Source organism: Lagenorhynchus albirostris, chromosome 2, assembly GCF_949774975.1.
Source record: "Lagenorhynchus albirostris chromosome 2, mLagAlb1.1, whole genome shotgun sequence".
Classification (NCBI taxonomy): Eukaryota; Metazoa; Chordata; class Mammalia; order Artiodactyla; family Delphinidae; genus Lagenorhynchus; species Lagenorhynchus albirostris.
In genome coordinates, this window is record NC_083096.1 from 138,576,846 (window position 1) to 138,590,972 (window position 14,127).

At 41.6% G+C, this 14,127-nt stretch overlaps 1 protein-coding gene across 1 annotated transcript in view; it reads left to right on the plus strand.

Annotated features, from left to right (window-relative positions):
• FYB2 (FYN binding protein 2) overlaps positions 1-14,127 on the plus strand; it is an 86,350-nt gene that overhangs the window by 29,735 nt on the left and 42,488 nt on the right. Inside the window, 3 exon segments of the mRNA XM_060141930.1 lie at positions 6,991-7,025; positions 9,303-9,334; positions 13,342-13,444. Of these exon segments, the coding sequence (XP_059997913.1) occupies positions 6,991-7,025; positions 9,303-9,334; positions 13,342-13,444 (170 nt within the window).

Genomic DNA, 14,127 nt, shown 5'->3' on the forward strand with positions numbered 1-14,127 from the left:
AAGGCAGTGCTGCTCCATACTTGGGGTGTCCAGGCCCTTGCCTTAAGGGCACGGCTTCTCAAATTATAATGTTTGCATGAATCACCTGGGGATCTTGTTAAAACATCGATTCTGGTTCAGTAGCTCTGGGTTGGGCCTGAGATTCCGCTTTTCTAACAAGTGCCCTAGTGATCCTGAGGCTGCTGGTCCACAGACCACACTTTGAATAGAAGGGCTGTGGGCTCTGTTGGGACTACATTCCAAAGCTAAGAGCTCACAGGGCCAAGGGGGCTCTCCAGTCAGAGCCTGCACCTTCTCTCTGGATTACAGGAGACCCCCAGAATGCCCTCCCACAAATGGCTTTCTAAGATCCTGCTTGGGCCTCTTCCCTAGGTCCTTCCTCCTCAGGACACATTGGGCTGCAGAGACATCTGTTCATGGGGGGCAGGAGAGGATGGGGTTGACATATGCAAGGCCCCTCATGTGTAGGGTGAAGCTGAGGATTGAAAAGAAGGAAGGAAGGAAGCTGGACCAGAGGCCTGCATTTGTTCTCTCCAGGCCACAGATGTCCAAGGTGGGCCTGTGGGGGACATCATTTGAGATACCCAAAGAAGGAACCACTAACCCAGGCCTCTCTTGAGTCTTCAGCTGAGGAATTCTTTGTGTCCCTCCGTGCTGCTAAGGAAGCAAGTGTTTATGACTGAAAAGAGACAGGGCTCAGAAAATAACCCACTGATGCAACTGAGAGGTAACTGAGCAGAGGGCAGTAGGAAGGTGGTAGGGTGAGAGAAGGGTGAGTGTGGGGAGAGCTTCCCAGGCCAGAATGGCATCTTGTGGGAGTTAGGAAGAGGGCTGCCAGGGCTGAAGAAGCGGGGGAACTGCAGCCTGGGATCAAAAAGATTCTGTTATATCCCCCACTCCTTTCTCTGTCCCTCTCTAAAGAGTCAAGATACAATTACCCTACAGGAGAAAAAGGGAAGGAAGTGGACTATTTGGCCCCCACTTGTCCCTGTTCGTTTGACTGTTCCCATGTATTTCATCCTCTTTACACTTACTGATTGAATGATATATGAACCTCAGTTTCTTCATCTACCAAATTGGTATAATGTCTCCTTTGTGTAATTGTTCTGTATGTTTGAGAAGGTAATACATTTGAAGTCAAGCGAACTCTGCTCTGAGATGATGGAGCAGATGTACTTTTCCCTGGTCCCCCTGCTAAGTACAACTAAACCCCCTAGATATTCTATATAAAAGTAATATATATATAGTGTATACATATATATACACTATATATATACACTATATATATATGTGTGTATGTGTATATATATACATATATATATATATATATATAGTATTTTTTATATTCAAACATAAGAAAACTAGAACACTCTGAAAATGTAGAAAGAAGAAGGTAGACCAGCTAGGGACCTCTGGACCCAACAAGGATAAATGGTGAGATCCTTGGCTTTTCTTCTTGCTTCATATATCACAGACTTGGAGCTGAAGTAGCGGCCAACACAGAAACACCTATGGGCACAGACAAAACAGCTCCAACAGAAGCCTGCTCTTTCTGACCAAAGGACCAGGAAAAGGGGAGCCTAGAAAGGCAGGAAGCCTCTAGACAACAACTGTTCTCCCCCAGCTGAATGTAACAGAAAACAAAACAAAACAAAACTGGCCCCACCACCACCAGCCAATGCTGAGTGGGGAGTCTGGACATCCACCCTCATCAAGCTACAATGATGCACCCCAGCCCCTCCACTGAGGTGTTTTCAGAGAAGGCCAAGTAGAGAGCTGGGACTTTCATCCCTGCCAGGGTAACAAAACTCCACTTACGGGGATAGCCAGTGAAGACCATATGGGGAGCATGGACTCCAGCCCTCCACCCAGAAATAACAAGGCATCCCTTCCCCTCCCTGTTGGGTTGGTGTCAGAGCAGACCTCGTGGAGAGTCAGGACTTTCACAAACACCCAGTAGTAAAGGCAGCCACCCTCTCCCTGTGGTATCAGCAAAGGCTGTGTTGGGAGCAATAACAAGACTTAGCAATCCTAAATGTATACGCATGAAATTCCAGAGCTGCAAAATATGTGAACAAAAACTGAAAAAAGAAATAGACAAATAGACTATTATAGTTTGAGACTTTAATATTCCTCTCTCCACAATTGACAAAACACCTAGACAAAAAATCAGTAAGAATACAATAGAATTCAACAACACTATCAACCAGTAGGATCTAATTGACATCAATAGAATACACAAGAGCAGAATACACATACTTTTCAAGAGCCCATAAACATATTCCAAGATAGACCATATTCTGGGCCATAAAACAAACCTTAAAAAATTTAAAAGAATTGAAATTATGCAGAGTATATTTTCAGACCACAATATAATCAAACTAGAAATCAAGAACTGAAAGGTAACAGTAAATTCTCCAAACACTCAGAAAAAAAACAACACTTCTAAATGTGGATCAAAAAGTAAGTCTCAAGGGAAATCAAAACATACATTTGAACTAAATGAAAATGAAAATACAACATACCCAAAATTGTGGAACACAGCTAAAGCAATGCTGAGAGGGAAATTTTAGCCCTAAATTCTTATATGAAAAGTAGGAAAAGCCTCAAATCTAAAATCCTACCTCAAGAACATAGTAAAAGAGGAGCAAAATAAATTCAAAGCAAGTATAAAGGAAGAAGCAATAAAGAAACTTAAATAAACTTGAAAACAGAAAAACAATAGAGAAAATCAATGAAATCAAAAGTGTGTTCTTTGGAAAGAGCAATACAATTAACAAACCTCTAGTAAGACTGACAAAGAAACAAAGAAGACACAAATTAACAATATTAAGAGCAAAACAGAGATATCATTACAAACCCTGCAGATGTCAAAAGGATAAGTGAATATTATGCACAACTGTATACATGTAAATTTTGACAACTTAGATAAATACTGAACAATTCCCCCAAAATCACAACTCACCCAATATAAATCATTTGAATAGCCCTGTAATTATTTTAAAAATTGAATGCATAATTTAAAAACATAAAAAAGTGATCTCAGTCTAGGTAATTTCAGTGGGGAATTCTACCAAATGTTTAAAGAAAAATTAATACCAATTCTACACAATCTCTTCTGAAAAATAGAAGTAGAAGCTAGCATTAACCTGATACCAAACCCAGATATCAGTACAAAAGAAGAAAACTGCAGATCAATATCCTTCATGAGTATAGTCATAAAAATCCTTAACAAAATATTAGCAAATAGATTTCATCAAGATAGAAAAATAATTATATACCACGACTAAGTGTGGTTTATTCATTGTAAAGTTGGTTCAGTACTCAAAAATCGATCAATTAAATCTGCCATATTGACAAGCTAAAGAAGAAAAAAAACACACAAACATATCAATCAATGCAGGAAAAGTGTTTGACAAATTCAACACCAATTCATGATTAAAAAAAACTCTCAGAAAAATAAGAATAGAGGGGAACTTCCTAAACTAGATAAGAACATTTACAAAAAGTCTGCATGATACTTAATGATACAACTCTGAATACTTTACCCCTAAGATTGGGAACCAGGCAACGATGTCCACTTTCACCACTCCTATTCAATGTAGTGCTGGAAGTTCTAGTGAGTGCAATAAGGCAAGAAAAGGAAATAAAGGAATACAGATCAAAAAGAAAGAAACAGTCATTATTTGCAGATGACATGATTGCCTAAGTAGGGTATCTCAAGGAATTTACAAAAAAAAAAAAAAAAGAAAACCTTCTAGAACTGATAAATGAGTTCAGCAAGGTCACAGTATACAAAATAAACATTAAAAAATCAATTGTGTTTCTATATACTACCAATGAACACTTGAACACTAAAAATGAAAAAAATGTAATACCATTTACAATCACTCAAAAAAGATAAATGCTTAGACTAAAATCTAACAAAACATGTATAAGAGTTAAATGTTAAAAACTACAAAATGCTGATGAAATCAAAGAAAATCTAAATAAATGGAGAAACAGTTATGCTACATTTATGGATTGGCAGACTGAATATAGTAAAAATATTAATTCTCCCCAAGGTGATATACAGGTCTAATGCAATTTCTAGTAAAATCCCAGCAAGATTCTTTTATAGATATAGATAATATTATCCTAAAATGTGCATGGAAAGGCAAAGAAACTAGAATAGCTTAGAACAGTTTTGGAGAAGAAAAAGTGGGGGAGGTATCAGACTACCTAATTTTAAGAATTATAGCTTCTGTAATCAAAACTGTGTGGTATTGTCAGAGAGAAACACATAGAACCATAGAACAAAATTGAGAACCCAGAATTAAGACCTACACAAATATGCCCAACTGATTTTGTTTTTTTACAAAATTGTAAAGCAATTCAATGGAGGATAAGATAGCCTTTTGACAAATGGTGTTGGAGCAATTGGATATCCATAGGTAAAAAATAAATAAATAAATCTCAATGTAAGTCTCACATCTTATAAAAAAATTAGCTTAAAATGGGTTTCTTCCTTCCTCTGCCTGCCAATGGTGAGGAATCTAAATGCTACCTTTCTGGGACAAAGAGAATGAGGGGGAAAGGAAGGGAAGGAGAAAGAGGCTTTGACATCACTTTTGGGTGAGTCTGTCCCTTAAACAATGCCCAGAAAACAGAAGGCCATCACCTCAGAGGTTCATGGCTCGGCATAGGTGCCTTTCTGAAGCTTCACCTTTTCGTACAGAACTTGGTGATGTTTAAGCAGGATTTAGGCTTGTCTGGAAGCTCTGCAGAATTGTCCTCAGAGCTCATCTAGACCAGTGCCTTTCAGACTGTGCTTCCTTGGACCAAGGGCTGTCCTAAGGGGTCCTGGAGACCCTTGGGGATAACTTCCAGAGAAGTTCTGTTTATGCTCCTGTAATATTGCATTTAAATGAATGATTCCATGGCTAGAAAAAAGTTTGAAAGCCATTTCCTATTGAGCGAAGCTGGGCAAGTTGCTTCCTTTCTCCAGTGTCTATTCCTCATCGGTAAAACAGAATCTTAGTAGTGATTTTCATAAAAATAGTTAGCTATTTTTTATTATTGTCTTTATAATATTAGTAATAATTGTCTCACCTCCTAGTGTAAAACAGGTGAAGGGACTTTTCCAAAGTCACACAGGGAGTTAGTAAATGGAAAAAGAGCTGAGACCTGGAGAACGTGACCATGATAGGATACTGCAGTTGGAGGGTTGCTGAGGACCATCTTCTGATATTTGTCCTTTTTCTCCCAGCTGGGACAAAGCTATTCAGTGGAAAGAGTTATATAACTCCCTATGGAAAGTAAGTGAGGGTTCTAATGCTTTGGGTTACATCCTCCTGTTATAATTCCTAGTCCTTTCCTGACCCCCTGGGATGTGATATTTGTATTTTATATTCCTACATTGGGAGCAGGTTTTGATGGCAACACTTACTACTGGGAGAACCTCCACTTTGCTAAAAAACAGTATCAGATTATGAATGCATTATTAATTGTGTGTAGATTATCTTTGTTTACTAGCCTTAGCAAGTATTGAACAAGTCCTCTCTGAGCCTTGGTTTTCCCATTTCTAGGACAGAATAGTATCTCCCTCCCCACCAAGTAGCAGGTAGAAGCAAAGAGATCATGATTTGTTAATTCTTTCAAAAACACAGAACAGTAAATAAGTAGGGGGAGGGAGACAGAAGGAGATTATCATTTTTAAAATTGGAAAATAAATTTATGTTTGAAAAGGATGAGGCAGACTGCATTATAAACAGGTATTCTTTTTGAAGAGGATGAGGCAGACTGCATTATAAACAGGTATTCTTAAATGTTTTTAAAGCACGTAATAGCAGAATAAAATGTGTTGATTCAAAAACTGGTGAAAATAAGAGTGTACAGTTACCGAAGCTGAAGTACATGTTATTAATCCTCCACACAGAATTTTAGGTCCCTGTGTCAACAATCACATGCACATAGTCCCTAAAGAAAAACTGTGATTTCATTTACTTTATTAATGGATTTTATGTGTAGAATAATAATGGCTAAGAAATGCATGTTATTGTTTGGTCAGTTCTGTAAACTAAAGCTTTAGGACTCTAGCAGCAAGAAAGAGAAAAGGAACTAGGGAAGTCCTGTTTATTATGCATGCATATTCATTAACAGTAGGGGGAAAACTTTTATAGATAACTTATAAGCAAAGAAAAATTAAATTAGCAATTTTATCAAAAAACATGTCACTTTCTATACAACGTCTGGTGTTCTGCTAGGTATACGTGACCTACATCATTTCCTTTAATCTCCCCATGAACTCTGGAAGGCAGGTTCCAGTTGTCCCCATTTCACAGATGAGCAATCTGAGGCTCGAAGAAATGAAGTAATTTGTTTGCAGTTCCACAGGTAAGAAGTGGCAGGACTAGGCTGTGAACCCAAGTTTTTGCTACTACTTGTATTTGTTAATGGTTAAATTTGGCATCGTCATTAAATAAAATCCACGAAACCTTTGGAAAAAATCAAAAGGTATTCGAGCCTTAGTTGGTGATCAGTCTCCTCCTTCCAAGCTGTACCAAGGAAACAAAACGCTCATAGAGCCAAACACTTTTAGGCGTGCTGTGGAGTTTGACTTGTTGAAGTGGGATTTAGACTTTTGTTGGCCTTTTTCCTTTCCCTTTCCTTTCAAGTTTGCCTTCTGATTGCTACCACTAAATTGCAGCACTTTCTCTTCATCGTAGAGTATGAATCTGCTTAACAAAAAGGAAACGGAAAATTGTTTCAAATGTTTTTGAAACAAATTCACTGTACATTCCATCCTAGAAATCCCCCAGAAGTGATACCGTGATCAAGGACCTGAGAATTTCCCAAACCACGTGGACAAGTCTCCCATAGACAGATTGTTCTGAAGGTTGAGAAAACTGAACTCTGCCACCTTCTATAATTGCTTTAATCCTGCATACTGTATAAGAAATGGGTACTATAAGAAACTGCCTTGAAATAATTTTCTCATGTTTATTTTAGCAACTTATGAAGTCAGAATTGAAGAACTCCAAAAGGTATTGTTTCTTCTCTTCTTATCAGCTTCATAACTAAAGCAAGTGTGCAGAGTTGATTCTGAAGTAGTTTCTTTCATGAGGGAGGAATGGTCTTTGTTTGGGGTTTTCCCCTGATTTGGGGGGCTTTTCCAGACTCTAGCTGCTAAGATTCTGAAGCCTGAGGCCCTATAAATCAGAGATAGAAAATGTGTTAGGATGGGAGAAGGTGGTCCTAATCCATTCCTGGCCCCTTATCTAGGGTGGCCAGCACCAACTGGCCTGTAATAATTGTCCCTTCAGAGAGAAGAGCTCCTGTGCTTTCACACGAATGACCAGACTCCTGAAGGCATATTTTCTGGGCTTCTGGTGGGCACAGTGCTAGCAACTTGATTTAGGGCCCAAGCAGAATCACGGGCTTTGATCCCGGCTCCTGTCTGTGTGACCCTGAACCTCCCTTTCCTCACATGTAAAATAGTGGTCATAGAAGCATCCCCATCAGAAGTCATTGTGAGAATGAAAAGAGGTAAATTCAGGTAAACAGTTTAATAGGAAGTGCTGGAATCTATCCCAGGCATTTTACCTCTCTGAGCTACAGCTGTCTTCTGTAAAACGGTGTGTTCCCCATGAGGGCAGGAAGCATATGCCTTGTAGTTACCTAATCTGCAGTAGTAGAGGCTCAATAAATGAGGGACCAATACTTGTTTCACTGAATTGCTGAGAGAACTAAGCCAGACAAAGTAGATGAGCGCCTAGTACAGCACATGGCACACAGTAGGCACTTACCTAATGTTTTAACTGGGACAGTTAAGGTACTACTCCTTTATCACTGGGTACATTTAGTTGAGGTCCTTCATCTTTCTGCTTCATGGTTCTAATGCTTACTGGAAAGGATTGTTCATTTGTGATACACTTTATAGATAGAAAACTTTAAATGATTATTATTCCTATTAACGAAAGCAGAAACAGTTCATTAAGATGCTTCACTTAGCTGGCAATATCAGCAAATAATAAACTTCTCTGCACAAGGGAACTTTCCAAACGACCAAATTTTATCTCATTCAAAATAAAAAGCATGAAAGTATTTTTTTTTTAATCTTTCAGCCTTCAGATATGCATTATGTTCATCTCAGTGTTTTTGAACTTGGTGGCTGGAATCTGATTTCACCCTTTCTTTATGACTTGGAGTCCCCTGGAACATAAGAGGCTGAATGGGCACTGTTCATGCTTTTCTTATGAGATGCTCTTGGGCCCTCATAGGTGTTCAGAGCCAGTTGCCCTCACACCAAACCACCACAGTCTGTTTGCTGTAGTTGTTTTCTTATCTCTATCAATTATTATTTCCTTCTCCTGTCAGCCTCTTGTGTCCAGCAGTGAGTGTCTTTCATGTGGTCGAGCACACACCATGTCCCTGTTTGGGGACAGGCACTTGTGCCTGTGTGTGTGTGTCCCAGTCACCCTGTGAGCTGGTATCCCTGCTTGCATTTTACAGATGAGAACTCAAGGCTCAGAGAGGTTAAATAACCTGTAAATAATATAGCAAAGATACAAAGCAAGGTCTGTCTGACTTGTCTTTCTACCAGTGCTGTCATCCAATCTGCTAGGATTATATGGAAAATGAGAGCCAGTCATCCCTGAATGAAAGCTGTGAGGCTCTCCTCAAAGGAGGGTATATGAGCTCTTGGGCCTGGACTTTGTGGCAGCATTTTGGGTGCTTAGATATTTTCTGTTCTCTTCAGGTTCTTGGCTAGAATCCAGATAGGGAATGGCATCAGATATGTGACAACTGACTAAATGAGGAGCTATGTTATGGTCATTGGGACATAGTTTTAATGGCACCAAGACTAGATTACGTGAGAGCTGAATTTTGATCAGGTGGTACGTGATCAGGAACGGGGAATTCCCAGCATGGCTTGCACACTTGCCTGTACTAATATTGCCCACTGGAACATTGCTCAAATATCGCACATTCCTGTTTGCTCATAAGATTTGAAAGTTCTTTATTCTACAGATGCATTCCTGGAAAGGTGTGCAGAGAACAGTTTATTTTTCTAAGTCAAATTACACGTTCCCACTGGCATGCGCCGTAACTTCAGAAACGCCTGTTTTCTTTTCGATTGATCTTCAGTTACACTGGCAGCAGTTCATGGAATGTTCTGTTGTCAGTGTCTACCTTTGCTCTGTACGGAGACCTCACTGGCCGGTCAGGTCTCTAATGATCTGTAACCAAACAACAGAGGCCTGGTTGGGGTTTGACTTGGGTAGGTTTCTGAAAATGACCGTTTACCTCTTTACTTTCAGCCTTGGAAGAGTTTTCTCCATCAAGGACTCAGGTGAGTTTTATCGTCCAAAGGAAAAGCATGAATCAGCTGCTGACACTCTGCACTGCACGGGTTTTCCTTAATGGGCCAGCTGTTTCCAGTGCCTGACCTGCTTCAACACCCCCAGCACCTTTCAAGGTGCCTGGTGCAGAAACGGTGCTCAGAGGCCCTGCCTGGCCTTTCAGGTTCATCTCGTTCCAGCACACTGCACTCGCTCAGCAGGGGCTTGCTGAGTCCCCAGCGTGCTGGCCATCTGCTAACCACTAGGGCTGGAACAGAGACAGAGACCTAGCCACTACCCTCAGGGGTTCCCCAGCGGGAGAGACACAGTCAAACAGGCATATAACAATCACATGAATCCCAAAGAATTTGCAGTTTCCAAAATGCACCATGCTGTTTCAGGCCTCTTTGCCTTTGCTCATTTAATTCATTCACCCCAACTTAATGATCTGGCAGACTTCTGCTAACCATCAAATGTCCCCTCCTGTAAGAAGCCTTCCTAATTCCCCTCCTCAGAGAGAAGTAATCAGTCCCTTCCCTGCAGTACTGCTGTAAGGCACACGCACGTTTGCATTAATGTCACGTATATCGTTTGTTTGCTAAGATTCCAGTTCATCCTCACTCTCCCCTCCCCTTCTTGTCTGTGTGCTCCTTGTGGGCAGGGCCCATTTTTCTCATTCTTGGTCCAGATCAGGGCCTTGGCACATAACAGTGCTTTCACCTGACTCTTCAGAGTCCGGCTCTCTCTCTCTCTCTCTCTCTCTCTCTCTCTCTCTCTCTCCCTGGAGGTTTTTTTTTTTTTTAATTTTGTTTTAGCATCTTTATTGGAGTATAATTACTTTACAATGTTGTGTTAGTTTCTGCTGTATAACAAAGTGAATAAGTTATACATATACATATGTTTCCATATCCCCTCCCTCTTGCGTCTCCCTCCCACCCTCCCTATCCCACCCCTCTAGGTGGTCACAAAGCACCAAGCTGATCTCCCTGTGTGATGCAGCTGCTTCCCACTAGCTATCTGATTTACATTTGGTAGTGTATATATGTCCATGCTACTCTCTCACTTCGTCCCAGCCTCCCCTTCCCCCTCCCTGTGACCTCAAGTCCATTCTCTATGTCTGCATCTTTTTAATGCATTAAAATAAACATGGTCCATGACTCTGGAGGAGCAAGTATCAACATTTCCTGGCTGAGGCTAAAAACACATGAGCTGAATCATGGGGGAAAACCCTGCTTCATCTCTCTCCTTGGGTTCTTGCCTGACCCTAAATTCATGACCCCTGCAATTACCTTGTAGCACCTGGCATGGTGCTGGGCTCATAGGAGGCACGTGTCAGATGATTACCTATTTAGTTCAATATTTATTGAGCTTTTTCTCTGTTCAGACACTGCTAAACTCTGAGGTTCAAAAATGAATAGAATATATCTCTAATGCTTAGTGCAAGATGAGAGTGGAGACCAGAGTGGTTGGGATGAGGGGGTCCCTTGGAGGGAAGATGGCCACGTAAGTAGGAAATTATAATATCATATAATCACTGCTAAGGCAGTTGTGAAAACACAGAGGTGAGGCACCAGGCATGCTTCCTTCAAGAGTGACAACTGAGCTGAATCATGAAAACATGTAGGAACTGGCCAGGTGAAAATGGCAGAAGGCATGCCCCAGGCAAAGGACAAGTGGGAACAAAGACATAGTGTTGAAACGTGAGGCCAGTACAGGGATCCACAAAGAGCTGGATGGTGCTTGAGCACAAAGTGCGGTGTGGGAACAGCAGGAATGGGGCCGGGGTCATATGCAGAGCTGGATCCAGGAGGGCCTGGGCTCCCTAATTAAATTCAGAGCAACCCTGTCCAATAGAAATGTAATGCAAACCACATATGTCACTTAATTTTTTTTCTAGTAGCCATCTTTAAAAAGCAAAAAAAAAGTGAAATGAATTTTAATAATGTATTTTATTTATCCTGATAGATCCCAAACCTTATCATTTCAACATGTAATCAACACAAAAGTTACTAATGAAATATTTTAGATCCTTTTTTTCATACCAAGTCTTCAGGATCCAGATATGTTTTATACTTACAGCTCAATTTTTTTTTTAATAAATTTATTTTTGGCTGCTTTGGGTCTTCGTTGCTGCGCACGGGCTTTCTCTAGTTCCGTTGATCGGAGGCTACTCTTTGTTGCAGTGCGTGAGCTTCTCGTTGCGGTGGCTTCTCTTGTTGCGGAGCGCGGGATCTAGGCGCGCATGCTTCGGTAGTTGTGGCTCGTGGGCTCTAGAGCTCAGGCTCGGTAGTTGTGGCCCACAGGCTGAGTTGCTCCGCAGCATGTGGGATCTTCCCAGAGCAGGGTTCAAACCCGTGTCCCCTGCATTGGCAGGCAGATTCTTAACCACTGCGCTACCAGGGAAGCCCCGCTCACGGCTCAGTTTGGACCAGACACATTTCAAGTGTTCAATAGCCACATGTGGACAGTGGCCACTGTCTTGATGGCACGGATTTAGACCTTATCCTATAGGTCGGTGGAAACCACGGAAGAGTTTTAAAGCAGAAGTAATGTACTCCTCTCCCCTAGCATTCCTAGGAGTCACAATATTAAATGTAATTTGACAGTTTTATATATATATATATATATATATATATATATATATATATATATATATATAAAATCTCCATTCTGGAAAAATTTGATTTTTAGAAAAGTTCATCTTAGGCTTTTGGAAAGAGACAGAGTGGGGGCTGGAACCCAGCCCTGCCTACAAAGCCCCTGTTCTAATATATGTTCTAGAACTAGTGGCCTTAATGGTGGATAAGAGTCATCAGTCATTGGATGAATGGATGAGTGAAACTCCTTAAAATTCTTCCCGTTGTCTTTGGGAACAGCACTCTCTCCTGGTGTTTCTCCTTCCTTCACGACCACCTCTTCTGGTTTTCTTTTTTTTTTTTTTTTGCGGTACGCGGGCCTCTCACTGCTGTGGCCTCTCCCGTTGCGGAGCACAGGCTCCGGACGCGCAGGCTCAGCGGCCATGGCTCACGGGCCCAGCCGCTCTGCGGCATGTGGGATCTTCCCGGACCGGGGCACGAACCCGCGTCCCCTGCATCGGCAGGCGGACTCTCAACCACTGCGCCACCAGGGAAGCCCTCTGGTTTTCTTTGAGGGCTCTTCTGTCTCTGCTTTCCACGTGAATGTGGTTGTAGGACTGTCTACTTCACTCTGATGCCAGAAACAGAAGTTCTCACGTGGAGGCTGATGCTCCTCAGTGTTCTGTCCCGGCTTCCAGCTTTTTCACTAAACTCTCCACCTCGACTCCCTCCTCTGCTCTTCCACTGTGGCTGGTGTCCATATTACTGGTGCATGGCAGTCATGCCTCTTATGAAGGAATACTGTCTGGGGATCACTTTGCTACCACAGGTTACACAGCATTAGTGCTGGGGATACAGATAAATAACAGAGCTCTGATTTTTAGTTAGTTGACAAGGGAAAGTGGAGGAACTGGAAACAGATCCATAGACACTACAGTTTAATACAAGCTAGAGGGACAGCGTGTTAGGGGAACAGATTAAAGGGTACGGCTGCTTGGGAGGATCAAGCAAAGCTTCTCAGAGGTAAGCTGATTTAGACAGATTGGAAAGGGTACTGTGTTTCTCAGCAGTGTAAGGTGTGGAAGGCATGACTGACAAGGGAAATAGCAAATACGAAGGGAGAGTTGCTCAAGATGGGATGGAAGGATTGGGGAATTAGGAGAGTGTAGACTAGAATAAACGTGGATAGAAGGTGCAGACGGAGACGGGGTTGGAAAGAAAGGTGGGGGCTGATATCTTATCCATCAGGCAATGGAAGTTATTAAGAGATTTTAAGCAGGAATTCACTCTGGCATTGATTGGAGCAGGCAGAAACTCAGGGAAATGTTCTATGTTTGACTTGATTCTGGTCCCCTCATCTTTAAAAAAAAAAGGGTTAGGGGCACGCTGTCATCAAAATACTCTCGCCTTCACTTTTTCCCTGGTATCTCTTCACATTTCAGCCTGAAACATGAAGACGAAGATAAAAAAATGAAGGAAAAAGAGCCATGCAAATTGGAACCACGAAAAACAGAAAAGGATCTATGTTCAGACTATGTTTCCAAGGTATCTGTGTTCTAGGGTTCCAGACCAAACAGTCCACGTCAGCCATGTAATAGGATCAGTTCATGGGGTGACTTTTTAGAGGCTGAGCCATGTAACTCTCCAGAGAGACAGAGAGACAGTCCGAAGATGCAGTGGGTGTTGGGTGTTTTATCAAAGAAATCGACAGGACACTAACACTGAACTAGCCTTGGACTTATTAGCCAGGAAGCAGGCCTCATAAGCAGGGCTGAGATGGGTATGAGTTCAGCAAGGTACCCAGAGGGCAAAATACAAAGAGACAGTCACTCAGGTGCCCACCCTGCTCTTGCGGAACCTGGAGGGAGGGCTCCTTAAGTTCTTTGCTCTGAGGCCCTGCTGAGAACAGGGAGTTAGTCTCTGAGCTCAGGCGTCTCATGTGTAAAGTGAGAATAAGTAATCCACACCTGATTCTACCATCCCCGCTCCCATCCTGATTCTACCTCATTTGTGATGGGAAAATGAAATGAAATAATGTAGATGAAGGTGTTTTGTAAGCCCCAAGCTACCATTAAAATGAAATATATTGTTGTTAATAAATTAATGGATTAATTAACATTGTTTGTTAATAGTAAACACTGTATATGTGTGTATCCAATGGACACTATCCCCTTCGAAACCAGAGGCTTAAACAATAGATACCACTGGGGCTACTACCAGGGCTCAAC